Genomic DNA, 16,927 nt, shown 5'->3' with positions numbered 1-16,927 from the left:
GTAACTCTAAATTGAGATTGCAAGTTGAGGATCTTTGGCCGCTACAGCTAAGCCATGTATTTTTAAATTAATATTTACTATATAGGAAGGTACAGAAGGGACCCCCATTAACTTTCTCATTGATAAGCTGAATGGGTGCAACTCCTTGAGCCCCACATGAGAAGGAGAGTATCCTAATCCTTTAATCATGCCTCAGGTCTGTTCTATAAAACCCCTCTAATTTTTCATCACTCTTTTTGAACTTAGGACATGTAGAATATTCCAGTCTGCCTTACATCAGTACCAGATGCAGAGGATCCTCTCTGTTCTTCCTCAATATTTATTTGCTTGGGCAATGAAGAGTTAGATTCCCTGTTCTAGTCACCATGTCAGAGAAGCAGCCATTGTGGTCTATTAGTCTCCAACTCCTTTTTAGTGACTAGTTTCCAGTATAGGGCTCCCTGTGAGATTTGCTGGGGCTTTGTTCTTCTTTCTAGAATATGCTATGCTTATTTATCCACATATGGCAAAATTGTTTTAGGACTAATTTTGTAGAAGAGTAAGCCATAAAGGGATTTATCAGTGATAATCATGAGATGTTTGTGAGGAAGGAAACTGAGGAGAAGACAGGTCTCCTGAATCCAATATTGGCACTGTACTGCACAATTACATTTGAAGTTAAATTGCCATGACCAGTTGCATTGTCAGCTGATGGACACAATCCTGGAATCAGACCAAATGTTGCCATTTCTTTTCAGGTGCATTTAAACCTCTCCTGGTGAAATTAACTTGAACCATTTAGCCAAAATTTCTCCTGCCAAAGGCAACCATGTTGTGCCTTCTCTTTCATAAATAATCGTAAATTTAGGAAATAAAATATTTTCCAAAAGAGATCAACTTGGAAATTTAGATAAAGGAAAATATTATCTTAGCTAATTCTTCCTTATCATCTTTTGCAGTAACTTTTACTGAAATGGTGCTTTTGATTCTGCCCTCTGACTCCTACTGCAGGCAACAAATAGTCTTCAGCACCAGCCTGTGCTGGGTAGAGCACCAAACGTGCTGGACCGTGTAGACCAAGCAGAAGAGCTACTGCAGTAAATGGTCTAATTTAAGACCAGGTTTCATGAGGAGTTTAATTCCTTTGTCCAAACCCTGTGCAATGGACAGGATTGGCTCTGACAAGCTTCTACTGTGAAATGCTGTGGAAGAGCCTGAAATCAAAGCCAGAGCTAGGGATAGTTCTTGGGAAGCTCTCTGGATTTCCTGGAGGGCAAGGTGTGGTTTTGTACTTGGGAGTTAAATGCCAGTGATTTTCTGTTACTAGTAATTAGGGGCAGCTTGAGTTTCATTAATAAGAGCTACACATGCATACTGGAAAAAATAGTTTATCTGACACTGTGATTATTATATGTTGCCAGCTAAATGTCTTACAATGTTCATTACCTTTGTTATTTTGTGATTAGCACTTACAAGCATCCAAAAGCATGTTCTTGTTTTATCAACAAACAAGAAAAGAACTTCTGCCACTGAGAGTTTATAATATTAAAAGAGAAGGAAATCTCCTGGTGAATCTCCAAATTATCCCACCAATCTGACTTATATTTTGGAACTACTTCTTGTGTTAGCATTTTTTTTAATTAGCTTTATTTTTTTATGTTCTTTATGATCACTACCGAATACAGAAATATGCTTTCCAGAAAGTTACCCTGAGGCAAACACCCAGCATGGAAATACCAGTCTGAGCAGATTTGATAAGCCACTGAAGAAAGGAAACAGAATCTCATTGGGGGGAAGGGGTTGGGTGGCCTTAAATAAAAGAAATACTGCAATTCTAATGACTGCTTATCAAAATGTATCCATACAGAGGAAAAAAAGCTCTGTAATGTAGCAAAAAAATTCTGCTGAATTATTTTAAAAGTCCTCTCATCGCCATGGCTAACCATGCTATCTGAATGATTATGGCAGATACCCTAACATTCTTATAAAACATTTTAAAGGGTTTCCTTTTTTTGTTCCATTTTAATGTTTCACAGCATAACAGGTTCTCAGAAGAAAGAGTTATGATTCTCCAACCTGACCTTTTGCACAGTACAGGTGACAATTGTATGAAGTGATCTCTACATAATTTTTGTGGCGCTAAAACACTTCCTTCAGAAAAATTCACCTCTTGATTTTAAGATTTCAAGTGATGCAGGATACTTCAGAGGCCTGTGAAGTATCTAATTTCCCCACCACCTCCCCCCCATGGCTTAGTTAGTTTAACGGTTTTGTTTGTTTTAGTTTGGTTTTTAATCACAAAATATCTCCTGGCTCAGCTTTCAAAACACTACATATTTTAAAAGATTTGTCTGCTAAAGTGAAGATTTCTGTAATTACAGCTATTCTCTTTATTGATGTAATTCCTGGTGAGTTAGCTCTTACGTCATTTACTGATGGGCCAAAGAAATTAAGCTTTTTAAGTCTCTTCTGTAAGAAGGGTTTTGAGATCCCAAGTCAACCACATGGTTCTGCTTGATCAGTTTCTCCATTTTTGTCTCAGTATCAGGCCAAGACATACTGCTCCACCAACAAAACCCTGTTGTTACCGTGTGCTTCCCACATTTATCCACAAGGATTGCATTTCTGTGCACTTTTAATTGCTTTTCTGTATCATTACTTTTCCTAATGCAGTTCCCCCATCAGATAACTGATCTATTTTTTTCCTAGAAATATTTACCTGCACTTAATTACAGTAATATGTACATTGTTCAAGTTAGTTCATCTTACCAGATTCTGGTAACACCGTCGAAAAAGTCCTTATCGTGTATCATTTCACAAATTCTGTTTCTTATGCAAATATTATCTTATGGGTTTGTAAACTAATTAATATGTGTTACTAGCCATGTATAAATACTTCTGACCTATTAATAATGCCAAGTATAAAATGATCCTGACTATTTTATCCCAATTTATAGTGTGAAGTATCCACCAGGAGGTAATGAGTAATACAGCCAGACACTGGAATGTATTAAGAAGTGATCTGCAAGGGAAACTAGTTTCACTTGAGGTATTTTACTCTGTAACAAAATAGTTACCTCATCTCTACAGTAACACCTACATTGCACTAGATTTGAACAAGGAGAAAATTCTTAGGTTTCTGTGGGCAACTTGCAAGCAGATACAAAGTTCTATTTATTACAGAGAAATTATTCCACCACAGTGCAAATACACCTTAATATAAAATAAGAGGGAGTTAAGAAATAAAATGAAGACAGCAGTTTCTGAAAAATATCTGGCTAGAAATGAGTCACACCCAAATGTTAGATAAACTCTTTCTTCTTCAGTATGTGAAGGAATGTTTTATTAAGGTAGCCCAAGCTATGTGAAATTGCCACTAGCAGAAAGATAATAGCATTACTCCCTACAAGGAGGACAAAGCAGCAAAACTAATTCAGCAACATACCAGGCTGGAAATAGTAGATGCTTCTTCAGTACTTTGCCATGGGCAGCTATTGGATAAGCTTCTCAAAAAGTCCAAATGCATCAAATTACAATTTTCCTGTTCATAGAATTTCTGCTTGGGGAAATATTTCTGTTTTCTGCATTAGACACTTGAAGCTCCAGCAAACTCTTCCTTCTTTCTTTCTTTCTTTCTTTCTTTCTTTCTTTCTTTCTTTCTTTCTTTCTTTCTTTCTTTCTTTCTTTCTTTCTTTCTTTCTTTCTTTCTTTCTTTCTTTCTTTCTTTCTTTCTTTCTTTCTTTCTTTCTTTCTTTCTTTCTTTCTTTTTCTTTCTTTCTCTCTTTCTCTCTTTCTCTCTTTCTCTCTTTCTTTCTTTCTTTCTTTCTTTCTTTCTTTCTTTCTTTCTTTTTCTTTCTTTCTCTCTTTCTCTCTTTCTTTCTTTCTTTCTTTCTTTCTTTCTTTCTCTCTTTCTCTCTTTCTTTCTTTCTTTCTTTCTTTCTTTCTTTCTTTCTTTCTTTCTTTCTTTCTTTCTTTCTTTCTTTCTTTCTTTCTTTCTTTCTTTCTTTCTTTCTTTCTTTCTTTCTTTCTTTCTTTCTTTCTTTCATCTTTTTTTTTTTTTTTGGCTTGCATACAATTAATACATTATCTAGAAGTTTTAATCTTTTAATCTGCCAACTAACCAGAAGTGCTGACAGACCTGTAGTAAATCAAACTCCCAGTATCCATCAGGCTAATCTGCCCAGATTAAGATAATGGGCAGCTACGCCATCTTGATAGGTCCTGTGAGAAGGAATTATTACAACATCAGTTATAACTAGGTTTAAGATGGTGTTGACAACCATACATACAGCAGCTGTTTTTTTAAAACTCTAATAAGGTTTAACACTGGACATTCACATGCAGTAAATTATGGACTTTCTGTAATTTTTAAATAATATGTTTGCAAGGTTTTGTGCAAGAATACCATATAAAATGCCTCTTTTTAAAAATGTTCTCCTTTGCTTGATTTTTCCTTACATTATTTAAGTTTCGCTCTCTCAGGCTTCCAAAAACTTCTCAAAATATCCAGCTTTGGTGTCTTGCACTAGGCATTCTAAGTTCATAGATACATTTGATAGATTTTGTTTTGGTAAACTTGTTTAATTTTCCCATCTGTATAATGGACATAATACCTTCTTTCCAATAAGCAAGTTGATGTTTGTGCACAGCTCAGATACTATAAAGAAGAGTGACCCAGAAAAGCATCTGAAAATAATTAACTTTTGTGTTGAGTTATGGGATGAGGAGGACAGGCATTGGGCACACATAGGAAGATCTAGTGTTCATCCTGAAATGTTAAATAATACCCACTTTATTGAGCATAATTCCCATTTTACCCATTCGAGAGATTGCCCTAGGTGACTGAAAATACAGAAATTAAAACTGTAAATAAAATCCACTAAGGAATGCAAGCCTGGAAGTCCCAAACAGATACCTTGAAAGCTACCCACGCAGTTCCTGCATAGGCATCTTGTATTTTTACTTTGCTCCCCTACGTAATGTTCCCCTGGAGAAACACCTCTGGTTATGCCCAGGTCTGGGAACAGTCTGGAAAGAGCTAAGCAGTTTAGCACTTATTCTGTGCTTTGGCCTAGCTGGATGAACAAGAGGCTTTTCTACAGCAGAGATCCCAAATGGCTTGGCAGAATAATGGGTAATGAGCACCACAGGCCTAGGCTCTCTACAAAACACAACACAGGCTTTCTCTCAAAAAGGGACAGCTCAGGTGTCCATCTTTCATATTCCAGCATCTTGTGACAGGCCCATGTTCAGCGTTTCCCTCGGTTAGAGACATGGACTCAAATACAGATTCTCCTGCCACACAGAGCATCTCCCACCACTCTCTGAATGTTTCATGCTAATGAGACCAAACTGCCCCTTCTTCACTGTGCAAAAAGCCCAACAGAGCATCAGGCCGGAGCATAAAAGGAAACTGAGTCTTCAGCCCTGTGATGAGGGCACACACCGAGAGATTGAGCCTGGTTACAATCCATTCTCTACAGCTTGTTTCTCTTTTTTGTGTAACTTTTTGAAGTAAACTACAGGGAGAATATTGAGACATGGCCAGGAATCCAATAGTCCTTCCTTTCAGGAAACGGATTAACTTCCTGGAACGTTACCAGCTACACGCCAGGGTTCCTCTCAAGCAGGTACTTGCTAGAAGCCAACTCAGTCCTGCCGGGCGAGCATGTCTGGATGTCAAACGTGCCCGGGGCCGTCCTGGTACCAGCACATACCTACCCTCAGCGTGTCATGTTTGCTGAAAACTTCCCCTTTTGGTATTTTTAACCTCGAGCATAAGTTACACTGCAGCAATCACTTGCACTAACTGCTCTCATCTCAGGCTCCGCTGAGCAGGTGGCTTCGCCCTTTCGCAGCTCTGAAAACACAAGCCAGGCCAGCGGCTCCGCCACGGGCCCCGCGCCGGGGGGACAGGCCCGGGCGGCCCCGACACCCGCTGCCCGCCCCGCAGCGCCCCGCCCCGCAGCGCCCCGCCCCGCAGCGCCCCGCCCCGCAGCGCCCCGCCCCGCAGCGCCCCGCCCCGCAGCGCCCCGCCCCGCAGCGCCCCGCCCCGCAGCGCCCCGCCCCGCAGCGCCCCGCCCCGCGCAGGCGCAGCGCTGTCCCCGCCCCGCAGCGCTGTCCCCGCCCCGCAGCGCTGTCCCCGCCCCGCAGCGCTGTCCCCGCCCCGCAGCGCTGTCCCCGCCCCGCAGCGCGGTCCCCGGGCGGGCCTGGCACCGGGCAGCATGGCGGGGCCTGGCAGCGCCCCGGTGGGCTCCGCGGCCGAGGATGAGCGGCCGCCGGCCCCGCAGCGGGTTCTTTTCCCGCCGACATTCAGCGTGTCGGAGATCAAGAACAAGCAGCGGCGGCACTTCATGTTCCTTCGCTGGAAGCAGCAGCAGAGGAAGGTGCGGGAGGGCCCGGCGTTACCGGAGGGGGGAGGTGGGGGCGGGCCGAGCGGCGGGCCTGGCTAACGGGTCGCTCTCCTGTCCCGGCAGGAGAAGCTGGCCGCCAAGAAGAAGCGGAGGAAGGAGCGAGAAGCCCTCGGAGACGAGGTGAGGGCTCCCTGGGGCGGCGGGGAGCGGGGCGGGGCTCGCCTCGCCGGGGCTGCTGCTCGGCCGGGGCTGCTGCTGCTCGGCCCGGGGCTGCTGCTGCTCGGCCCGGGGCTGCTGCTGCTCGGCCCGGGGCTGCTGCGCGTTCTCCGCAGGTCTCCGTGGAAGGGAGGAGTGGCCTGGGCGCTCGGGGCCCTGCTGCCCTCGGGGGGACGGTGCGAGGCGTGGGAGCGGGGCTGGGCCTGTGTGAACGACGCTGTAATCGGGCAGTGTGCGTTTTAGGCCAATAATGGCACGAAAGCAGGTTCTTCTGGAAAACTTTGCCCGATTTAACTGCTGTTGCCTTGCGTTGATGTTATTAGGTATTGTATTTCAGTAAGTAATTTCCGTATCTATTACAACAATCAGATCCGACCAGACCTTGCCCAGACCACTTGTCTGCCTGTTTCCAGTGAGCAGCCGTGAACAACGGGTTTGCTTCTGTTCCTCAGCTACCTCAAAAGCTTATTGTCAGCTGAGGACAGTCAGTCACGAATTCCTATATATTGTAACTTCACGAGTAGTGTAATGGAACAGGGTAAACATTACAGGCTACTCGTCGTTAAATAGTAGATGTCAAGGCTAAAATGTGTTGCTGTTGGAAGTAGAGCTTTTTTCTTCCGTGGAAGAGGAGAAAAAAGTGCATAGAAAGTTCCCCCCCTTTTTTTTATTTTGTTTTGTGACCCCATTCCTTAGTTAGACTGAAACAAAGCAGTGTTGCTGTTCTAGTGGTGCTTCCCCTTTATGTGATGCTCTCTGGTGTCCCAATACCTGGGCGTATTTGTGATCAAGGCCATGTTGTAATTAATTTTTGAAAAGCTGACATAATAAGGAAATAATACTTATGTGTAGAAATACACGCAACACTGTGGAAGTGTAAATGTGTTCCTTGCAATGCGCTTTAAATTTCCTCGCATGTGTTATGTTAATAAACTGATGTTTTTTAGGCACCCCCAAAAGCCATACCAAAGACTATAGAGAATCAGCGGGTGTATGATGAAACAACTGTAGATCCCAATGATGAAGAGGTAACTGCTTTGTTTTTGCATCTGTTATTAAGTTAAAAATGTTTTTTTTCCAAAAAGGGACATAACACGGATTGATGAAACTTAACATTCGCACTCTCTTGTGAAGGTGATGAATTATTTTTTACATATGATGAGTTCACTAAGAGGTGATGTCATTCTTTCATTATCTGTATTAGATAGATTGATAATAAAACCTGCCAATGTTCATCACACTAGGTTATTAAAAATGTAAACTCCATATGCCTGGTGATGATTAATTACAGGATAGATCTTTTCCGTTTAAATTCTTCCTACTAAATTCAATGTCATCAGAACTTAGATCAGATTGAACGCATTTTCTTCAGTTATTTCATATATGGTGGGTTAACAAGACTTCTGTCCTTGCAGGTTGCTTTTGATGAAGCAACTGATGAATTTGCACCATACTTCAACAGACAGACAGTTCCCAAGATTCTTATTACAACATCAGACAGACCTCGTGGGGTATGTATGTCTTACTTGGAGAGTTCTGAGCAACCAACTGGTTTTAAGATACCAAGGCTTTCACACTATGATTGGTAAATTAAAGATTAAAATAATAGCTTTCACATTTCTTTTTTTTTTTTCCTGGTATTTCATTTAGTAACTATTAATAATCTTGTATATGTATGTAATGTTAGTTTATCTAGGGATTTTTTCCCCCTCATGCATATGTTCTTGTATGCAAGTGATCTACATTGCCTAATTGATGGGATAACTGACATTTGTGTGAACCATAAAATAAGTGGTTCTGAAGACAGGAATAAGTACACCTCAAACAGTTTATGTGGAAATTCAGTACTGAAGTAATAGTTATGTTGTATTTTGAAATGTTGAGACCTTTTTGTAAACCAGTGTCCTTAGTAAAGAATGAATTTTGAGGTTATACTTTTGGAATGTTTCTGCTTTTCTATTGTTGAGGGAGGAATGCAGAATTATTTAAAAAAATTAAAAAGTCCCTGGTGTGCTGCAGTCTTTATTGCAAATATATTTTTTTCCACTGCCTGAATTAAGCAATTTAATGACTTGTCTTCAAGTGTTTGTGGAGATACTGGGAGTAACCAGGGAGGGCATTTGGAACTAGCAGCCCTCCATTCCCCTACCAGCTGAATCTGGCACTGTGTTTACCATGTTACAATGCAACTTGCCTGTTTTGCAGAGAACAGTGAGGTTCTGTGAGCAGCTCTCCACTGTTATACCCAACTCACACGTCTACTACCGAAGAGGACTGGCTTTGAAAAGAATTATTCCACAGTGTATTGCAAGGGACTTCACAGATTTAATTGTCATTAATGAAGATCGCAAAATACCAAGTATCCTTTTATGTATTTATGACAATAGATACACTGGCTTGAGGCATATCAGGGAAAGAAAGTAATTCTGTGGTGTGCATCACAGATCTACATTATTCTATTTTTTTTTCTCTTCAATGCGCTGCTTATGGTGTAACTACAGAGTTAGAGATCACTGTGCCAACTTGAATATCTGATAGCTAATGGAACTTGGAGTTATTAAAGAAAGTGTTTTGTCTTTGTTTGTTTGTTTGTAAGGCATGTATAATCATTGCTATTATTTCAGTAAATTCAACAGTAAATTCTCACCAGGAAGTTCAGTTTAGTTTTGCTAACTAGATAAAACATTACTAATCAAAAAGTGAGAAAGCGATAGAAGGGAACTCTGATGAGCTATTGAAAACTCAATTTAATGGACATACTTCAGAACACTAGTTAACTAGTTTATGAATGTATGTTTGAATATACAATAAAATCTTGTAAATCAGGGATAGATTATTGTTATAATACTCTAATACTGCATTTTGCAGAATACTTCCCTCTGTAAATCACATGTTGAATTTTACCAGCCTTTTTTTTTAACTTGCTGAACAGATGGTCTGGTTTTAAGTCACCTGCCTGATGGTCCAACTGCTCATTTTAGAATGAGTAGTGTCCGCTTGCGTAAAGAAATAAAGGTGAGACCAACAAAATTTTAAAAATGGGTAGTCTGTTGTTTAATAATAAATAGGTTCAGTCTGTTTGAACTGCCAAAACTGGTTGTACGTCTGTACAATTCAGTTGATCTTGGTAAAGTGTTTTTTCATAAGCAAATAAGAGGCCAAGGACTAGTGTATTCTACTTCCATAAGCAGCATATTTCCATTTTTGTAGTTACTTGCTGCACCGTGTGGCAAGTATTTTGATAGTTGTGCCATTAAATAGCAGCTGATAACCTACATTAATAGGGAATGCATGGTGTGCACACAGTAGAGTATATAATAATCAGCAGTACAAGTTTTCAGTAGATGCAGTTCCTAGTCTTGAATAAAACCTATTTTTTCTTACAACCCTGTCACCTCTTCTGTATTAAGTATTGCTTACTAAACCCTAAATAATTTGCAGTTAAGTGTTTCTCTTTTGAAACAAGTATTTTTAAATGTCATCTGTTCTTGTTGAAGAATCATCCCATAAACCCTCAGTCCCAGGTACTCTTAGTTGGAATTAGTACAGAGACAAGATTCCTGTGATAGGCAGACAGCATTACTGGCTATAATGGGTGCTGCCAGGGGTGGAAATCAGTGCAGAAGAGAGGAATTGTAAAATCATTTATTTGTGCTTTTCCATTCAATTTATATTTTGAACCAGAGATCCTTATGTTACCAGCTGCTCTGTTACTTGTATATGAACTTAGGTTATGTTTGAAAATATTAGGGCATGTTATTTAGCCCTGTTATAAGAAGTTGGCCCCGATTGTTTTCCCCCTATTTTATTTCAAACCCGTATTTGATAATATATTAAAATCCTTTTGTGTTTGATCTGTTCTTTCCATTCTTACCTATTTCATTTCAGCGGAAAGGGAAAGAGCCCACAGAACATGTACCTGAAGTAATCCTCAATAATTTTACAACACGACTCGGCCATTCTATCGGTCGCATGTTTGCTTCTCTCTTCCCACATGATCCTCAGTTCATTGGAAGACAAGTGGCTACATTTCACAACCAGCGAGACTACATCTTTTTCAGATTCCACAGGTAGCTTTTTCCACAGAAGTCCAAATGAGACAGAATGTTCTTGTCACTTCATTCCTAATATTTTTCTTTTTCTTCCCCAAGATACATTTTCAAGAGTGAAAAGAAAGTGGGAATTCAAGAACTTGGGCCACGTTTTACATTAAAGCTGAGGTCTCTTCAGAAAGGAACCTTTGATTCCAAGTTTGGAGAATATGAATGGATTCATAAGGTATGTCTAAGTAATCATAGTCCTGCTTGGGAGGGGAGACTAAATCTAACATGAAATGTAACACATCTTAGCCTAAAAAAGTGGTAGAAATGTAGTTCTCAATACAGAAGTGTTTAACTGAAATATTTAGTATGTTTTGAAAAATATGCAAAGTAGAAGCTTTATGCCATACTGCAAGTCAAAAATAAAAATGGCAAGGATGATGATTGTCAATATACCATGACTACTTATTTGCAGGATGTAATTTCTTTAACATACATAGATACAAGCAAATGTGAAAAACACTCTCCTGGTATAAGCTATTATTGGAAGTCTCGTTAACATGACTAGAGCTACTTTAGTGCAAGGCCAGTACAAGAATCAGAATGTAAAAATTACTAAGCTATTTGCATAAATGTCACTTAATAGTGAATGGAAAGCAACACTGACCTCTGCATATCTTAAGTAAGATGGAAGTATCACTGTAGCCGATGATAAATTACTTTTCCTGTCATTTTTACCATGGAATTTCAGTTGATTGGCAGAACTTAGGAGTATCTAAGCTATACCAGAAGGAAAATTCTAATATTCCTGGTATTGTCCATGAAATATTATTGTTTTGAGATGCTTTGTCTGCTGTCAGTAGACAGGCAACTGCTACATGTTCTTTAATTCTAAATCACTAGTGTGTTTCCTTTCCCTTGTAAACCTTGAAATCCTGACTATAAAGACTCAGCTACACTGTAACTGACACTTTTCACTGCCCACCTTACTATGAACTGGAGAGGTCATCCTTGTTTGTACCCTGTTGCATGGATTTCTTGGTAAATAACTTTTCTTATAAATTCCAGCGACGAGAAATGGATACAAGCAGAAGAAAATTCCACTTATAAGGGAGAGCCATCTGCCAATTGCTGGTGACCAGAAATACAACTGCTTTGAACTGTGGATAGTCTTGGACTTGTAACTAATGATACTGAATAGTATCTGTCTGCTGAAAAACAAACTGCAAACATTAAAATTTTCTACAGGAGCAGAGCAAGTAGGATGCATCTTTCTTCCTATGTTTGTAGCTAAATCCAACATGAGAAGTACAGTGACTCTCTTTCCAATTTAGCTGGAAAAACTATGGCAATGTCCAAACAGCTTGTAATTTAGCCATCACTGAAGATTTGCCACAATTGCTGCTGTGCTGTAGAGATAACACTGCAGTTTGCAACATCGAAGACAGTAAATATTTTTTGTTACAGATATTCTCAAAATAAACTATTTTAGTTACACAGTTTTTTTTTCCTGTTAAGTAGCTAAACTCTTGTCTTCCATTAATCAGGTAAGAGATACCAAGTATTTTAAACATCTAACTTACAGTATGCTGTTCCCTGACAATATGGTTAGTTTTCCAAAAATGCTCTCTTATCAAGAGATTGAGAAGCCTGTATGCAATCCAGGAGGTATGTGGTATTTTATTTCATTGACAGCTTGCATAAAATAGCCATGTTGCTGAAGCCACAATAGCAGTATGCTTGACTCTGTTCTGTAAATGTCCTGTTTAGAAGGGGTATATACCCAAAGCAGCTGATACTCTTGTGTATAAAAGGAAATAAACACTGATGGGAAATAATTCATATGGCCAGCTTACAGGAAGTACATAAAGCTCTCTCATCTAAAAATGCTGCTCAGTTGTGAGGTGTCCGACCAGGGTGTTTCCCATCAAAATCTTAAAAATGCTTCTTCAGCCTCATAGTTGGGTAGCCCGAACTCGAGCTGGTACTACCTGCAGAACACACTACTGTTCTCCCTTAAGTTTGCACATTCACTGGCAGCTAAAAACATGCTTTCCTTGAGTTACTTCTCATATGCAGCTGTAGTAAGTGCTTTTTTTGTATTTACCTAAAGAGTAAAATGGATCATAGAGTAAGTTATATACTAGGGTGGAATTACGCTTTAAGATAATTAAGTTACTCTGTCTTAGTTAATGTCTGTGAGACAGGACAGCAGCTGTATAGTTGAATTACAAACTTAACAGCCAAAAACTTTCTTGTTCTTCTATTGCTATTATGCTTCTGAGTATAGTACTGATGGAGGCTCATAGTGCTGTAAGAACTATCAACCCCAAGCAAACTTGTAGCAGTATGGAACATTTAAGGACAGACCCCTGTATGTTTTCCAGCTTTTGCAGGATGATGCAGTAACTGGTGAGGTGTCAAGATATCCAGAAGTTAATTAGCTTGTTAAGAGTAATTTCAAGACCATACTAAGTCAAGACACTTTTATTTTTTGCTTGGCATATAAAACTGATTCCGTTTTGAAACAGAAGTATTGTAACTAGCATACAGTTCATTTGGAGAGGTAGATGGTAAGAAGTTTGACGACAGTAGCAATTTTACAGTTAGATTTGGCACGTTAACACTAAGCTTTTGTACAGACTTCAAACCAGGCCACTCCTTGAGGCACTCTGCCCATACACACGTCAGCAGCTAGGAAAAGAGGCTAAAAGATCTGAAAAACAAAACAAAATTTAGTTAGGAAAGTTTTAATGCTAAATGAAGCAACTCTGTCAAAGAACATGTACCTTCAGTACATGCCATGGACAGCTATTTAGAAAAAAAAAAAAATCCTGTTTTTCCACAGCTGTTTCACTTAACCCTTAGTTTATAAAATTGACTTTTAAAACCATCAAGCTATCAAAAGAACTGAAGCTTAGTGTCTCCTGGAAGCTAAACTGCTAAATGGAAGGACAGAAAAAGTTGTTCTCAGTCATTTGGTTCCTACAGAAATATCAGGCATCTACTTTGCCTTTGAGTAGCAGGGGGAGTCTTAACAAATTACACTTCCTTTTCACAGAGGTAGTGCTGACTGTGGAAACCTGAACTCTATTGGCTCATCATGAAAACAGTAGGATTACAACTTAGAAATTCATTATTTTGAGGAAGTGCTTACAAGAGATACAGCGCAGGAATGAAATTTTCCATATAGGTAGTGTAACTAGAACTGCTGTTGTAATGACTTTTGCCTGTAACAGCAGCAGAAACAAGTGCTCTGTTCCCAAATCAGAAAGGGGGAAGGTAAGTGCTGTAATTGAGAAAGAAAATATTAAGTTTTTTGTGCCCTTTGTATGCACATGTGTGTGTGAGACAGAGGAAATGTTATTTCCTGACATCCACACCCAGGACTTACTAGACCTTGGCAAAGTTCATTGGGGAACTGTATGTGTCACTGGTCAAAGTACAGTTTATTTGGCTTTTTATAGGTTATCAGTCCTACAGATAATCTGATTTTTTTCCTTGAATTACTGCTTAAAGCTGAAGCTACAGTAGTGTGAACTCAAGTCAGTGTCCAAGAACAGTATCTTTTAAAGAAAAGCAGCTGATAAAATTCACAGTAAAAATAACTTTAAAATTCAGCCACAAAACCAGAACTCTTCAAGTTTAAGGAATGCCATGAGATTTCTAAGGACTGTGAACTATGCTTAAATGAGTATCAAGTGTTTAGAAATAATGTGTGTGGTCTTGCCCTCAAAAGATCCAAGTCAAGGGACAGTGGCAAAGAGGGACACAGTAAAATTATCATGCATTTACTGTGTACAAAACACCAAATTATCGTGACTCTTGAGTCTTGGCTAGACAACTGTGGATCTAAAATAACCTTTCTAAATAGGTTAGTCTAAAATCTAATCACCAAAATTCTCAAGGAATGCCTGATTAGTAGTGATAGCAGTAGTGCTAATGAACCTATAAAAGTTTTGAAGTTCAAGAGTTAAAGTCTGCTTTTTCTGCCATACTCAGGTTTCACCACGTATGCTTTCAGGTGAGAAAAGGGAAATATCTTTACACAGAGGAAGATACAGCAGAATTACTGAACAACCAGGTCAGTCCAAAAAGCAGCTCAGTAGTAGCTGGCCCCACTACTACTTTGCTGCAGCAATAGAAACTTGCCAGAACTGTAGAATCATAGAATGGTTAAGGTTAGAAGGGACCTTAAAGATCATGAGGTTCCAAGCTCCCTACTATGAGCAGAGACACCTCACACATGACCAGGCTGCACAAAGCCTCATCCAACCTGGCCTTGAACACCTCCAGGGACAGGGCATCAACAACCTCCCTTGGAAACCTATTCCAGCACCTTACTACCCTCAGGGTGAAGAATTTCTTCCTTATGTCTAATCTAAATCTCCCCTCATTCAGTTTAAAACCATGACCCCTTGTCCTATCACTGCCCTCTGGTGAAAAGCCCCTCCTCCAGCCTGTATTTGTGCCTGGGGTTGTGCTGACCCAGGGGCAGGACCCTGCACTTGTGCCTGTTGAACTTCATGAGGTTGGCACTGACCCCCCTCTCCGGCCTGTCAAGGTCCCTCTGGGTGGCAGCCCTTCCCTCTTGGGTGTCAACCACACCACACAGCTTGGTATCATCAGCAGATTTGCTGAGGATACACTCAGTCCCACTGTCCGTGTCTCCAGAAGCTCTGGATCAGCTAAATGCCACAATAATGATTATGAACAGCATATGTCTGGTATACTACAACCAGAACAGGGGAGGAGGGGACCAGAACAGGGATATAGACCAACAGCAGCTGTAGAAGTCAGATGTCTCTTCTGAATACTTCTAGTACAGGCAGTCTCATTTAAGGCCAGCTATTTTTAATGACAGAACAGCTTACAAGTTGTCACTGAGGAACTTACCGCTGAAAGATACCGAAGTAGTTCACAAAATTACAAAAATGAACAAACTTTCTGGGGTCTGAATGGATTTGTACTTGATGATACTCCTGTCAGTAGGGGATCGTGTTGTGCATTCTGCAGGCAGAACTGCTTCAAGTCTGCTGCAGCCTGAGAAACCTAGTAATAATATAAGTCAGCATTAGAATTAACTGAACAATCTTCACTGATGATGTAACTACATCAAAAAGTGTAAAAAATACTGCTAAATAATTCTGCAATACAGCTTATGTAGATTTTATACAACAGTTTAATTACAGTGTTTTTGTTTCTTAAAGACAAGCAGTTGTTAAAAAAAGAGTAAGAATTAATTCGTAAAATGTCCATGTTAAACTTCTAAGCCCGAAGGGTAAAAGATGAGCAACACCTCAGAGCTGGCTTTGTTAACTACCTGAAAATCTTTGCTCTAGCAATTGTTTAAATGTAGAGCCTACTATTTAAAAGGCTCTACTCGACTGAACTGGCATTTTATCTTCCCTTGGAAAGTCATCCTCACGGGAGTGCAGGGTTAGCGGTAGGCTGTACCCACCTAAAAACAGAACAGTGAAGTACTTATTTGTCTTGCTTTGCTGTGGTTCTGAACTCGTAAGAAAAGAATTATCAAAGTTTCAGAAGTAGCATCTTCACTGGTATCTTGTACTTGCAATGTGCCCAGTTTCCCTAGCTTGGCAGGGCCCGGTCCCACCCCGAAAATGAACAAATTAAATGCACTTAGTAGGTCTCGCAGCCAAGTCTCCATTTTAAATGTTGGGGCCAGGCCAGCCAAGCCAACCTGTTGTCTACCCCGACTAAAGTTGCCCCTTTCACCGGAGTTTGATGGAAGAAGGCGCTCCCCGCAACAGGAAGCTCAAGGGAAGCGCGGGGCGCGTCCGTCGCCCCGGGGAGCGCCTCGGCCCCGGGGTCCCGAGCGGCCGCAGGAAGCAGAGGGCGCGGAGGGCCGGGCCGGGCCCCGCGGAGAAGCGGCGGCGGGAAGGGTCGCGGCTGCGCAGCCACCCCGGGGCGTGGGGCCCGACGGAGCCCCAGGGCTAAAGCCCGGGAGCGGGCGCCGCCGCAGAGGGTCGGGGCGGGGAGGAGCAGCCCCGGCCCGGCCGCTCCCGAGCAGCGCGGCGGGCGCGGCCCCGGGGGCTGAAATGGCGGCGCGTCCGGCCCGTCCCGGCTGCGCTCTCACCTTGACGCGAGTCACGCTGGCCTCCAGCCGCAGCTGCTGCACCACCTTCTTCATGGCCGCCACGTTGGAGGAGCCCGACATGCTGGGAGCGGCAGCGGGCACGGGCGGCACACCCAGCCCAACTTCCCGGCGCCTCCCAACTCCGCGGCGCCTGCGCAACCAACCGCCGCGCCCGGGGCCGCGGGGGGCGCTGCGGGGGCGCCGGCGGTGGCGGCTGCGGAGGCTGCTGTTTGTTATTG

At 41.5% G+C, this 16,927-nt stretch overlaps 2 protein-coding genes across 2 annotated transcripts; one reads left to right on the top strand and one right to left on the bottom strand.

Annotated features, from left to right (window-relative positions):
• Window positions 1-5,655: 5,655 nt before the first annotated feature.
• RPF1 (ribosome production factor 1 homolog) lies at window positions 5,656-12,426 on the top strand. Its single transcript, XM_051625183.1, has 10 exons — window positions 5,656-5,738; window positions 6,152-6,365; window positions 6,456-6,512; window positions 7,496-7,576; window positions 7,964-8,059; window positions 8,754-8,907; window positions 9,481-9,563; window positions 10,437-10,618; window positions 10,700-10,826; window positions 11,657-12,426. Exons 1-10 carry the CDS (start codon window positions 5,656-5,658, stop codon window positions 11,696-11,698), a joined length of 1,119 nt encoding a protein of 372 aa, XP_051481143.1. The 3' UTR covers window positions 11,699-12,426.
• Window positions 12,427-13,060: 634 nt separating this feature from the next.
• Window positions 13,061-16,865, bottom strand: GNG5 (G protein subunit gamma 5). Its single transcript, XM_051624912.1, has 3 exons — window positions 16,689-16,865; window positions 15,485-15,640; window positions 13,061-13,304 (listed from the first exon to the last, which is right to left on the bottom strand). Exons 1-2 carry the CDS (start codon window positions 16,767-16,769, stop codon window positions 15,515-15,517), a joined length of 207 nt encoding a protein of 68 aa, XP_051480872.1. The 5' UTR covers window positions 16,770-16,865; the 3' UTR covers window positions 13,061-13,304; window positions 15,485-15,514.
• Between the last annotated feature and the right edge of the window lie 62 nt (window positions 16,866-16,927).

The sequence above is a fragment of the Apus apus genome, chromosome 7 (assembly GCF_020740795.1).
Source record: "Apus apus isolate bApuApu2 chromosome 7, bApuApu2.pri.cur, whole genome shotgun sequence".
Lineage (NCBI taxonomy): Eukaryota > Metazoa > Chordata > Aves > Apodiformes > Apodidae > Apus > Apus apus.
Note: the sequence above shows the minus strand (reverse complement) of the source record. Positions and strands in the feature narration are given on the sequence as shown.

Bases quoted from the DNA above. Each gene is read 5' to 3' on its own strand.
- RPF1 (XM_051625183.1), top strand. From the start codon at position 5,656: ATGTCAAACGTGCCCGGGGCCGTCCTGGTACCAGCACATACCTACCCT. The intron at 5,739-6,151 runs GTATTTTTAACC...CCCGCCCCGCAG, and splicing joins GCTGAAAACTTCCCCTTTTG to CGCTGTCCCCGCCCCGCAGC. The intron at 8,908-9,480 runs GTATCCTTTTAT...CTTGCTGAACAG, and splicing joins TGAAGATCGCAAAATACCAA to ATGGTCTGGTTTTAAGTCAC.
- GNG5 (XM_051624912.1), bottom strand. From the start codon at position 16,769: ATGTCGGGCTCCTCCAACGTGGCGGCCATGAAGAAGGTGGTGCAGCAG. The intron at 15,641-16,688 runs GTGAGAGCGCAG...TATTATTACTAG, and splicing joins CCAGCGTGACTCGCGTCAAG to GTTTCTCAGGCTGCAGCAGA.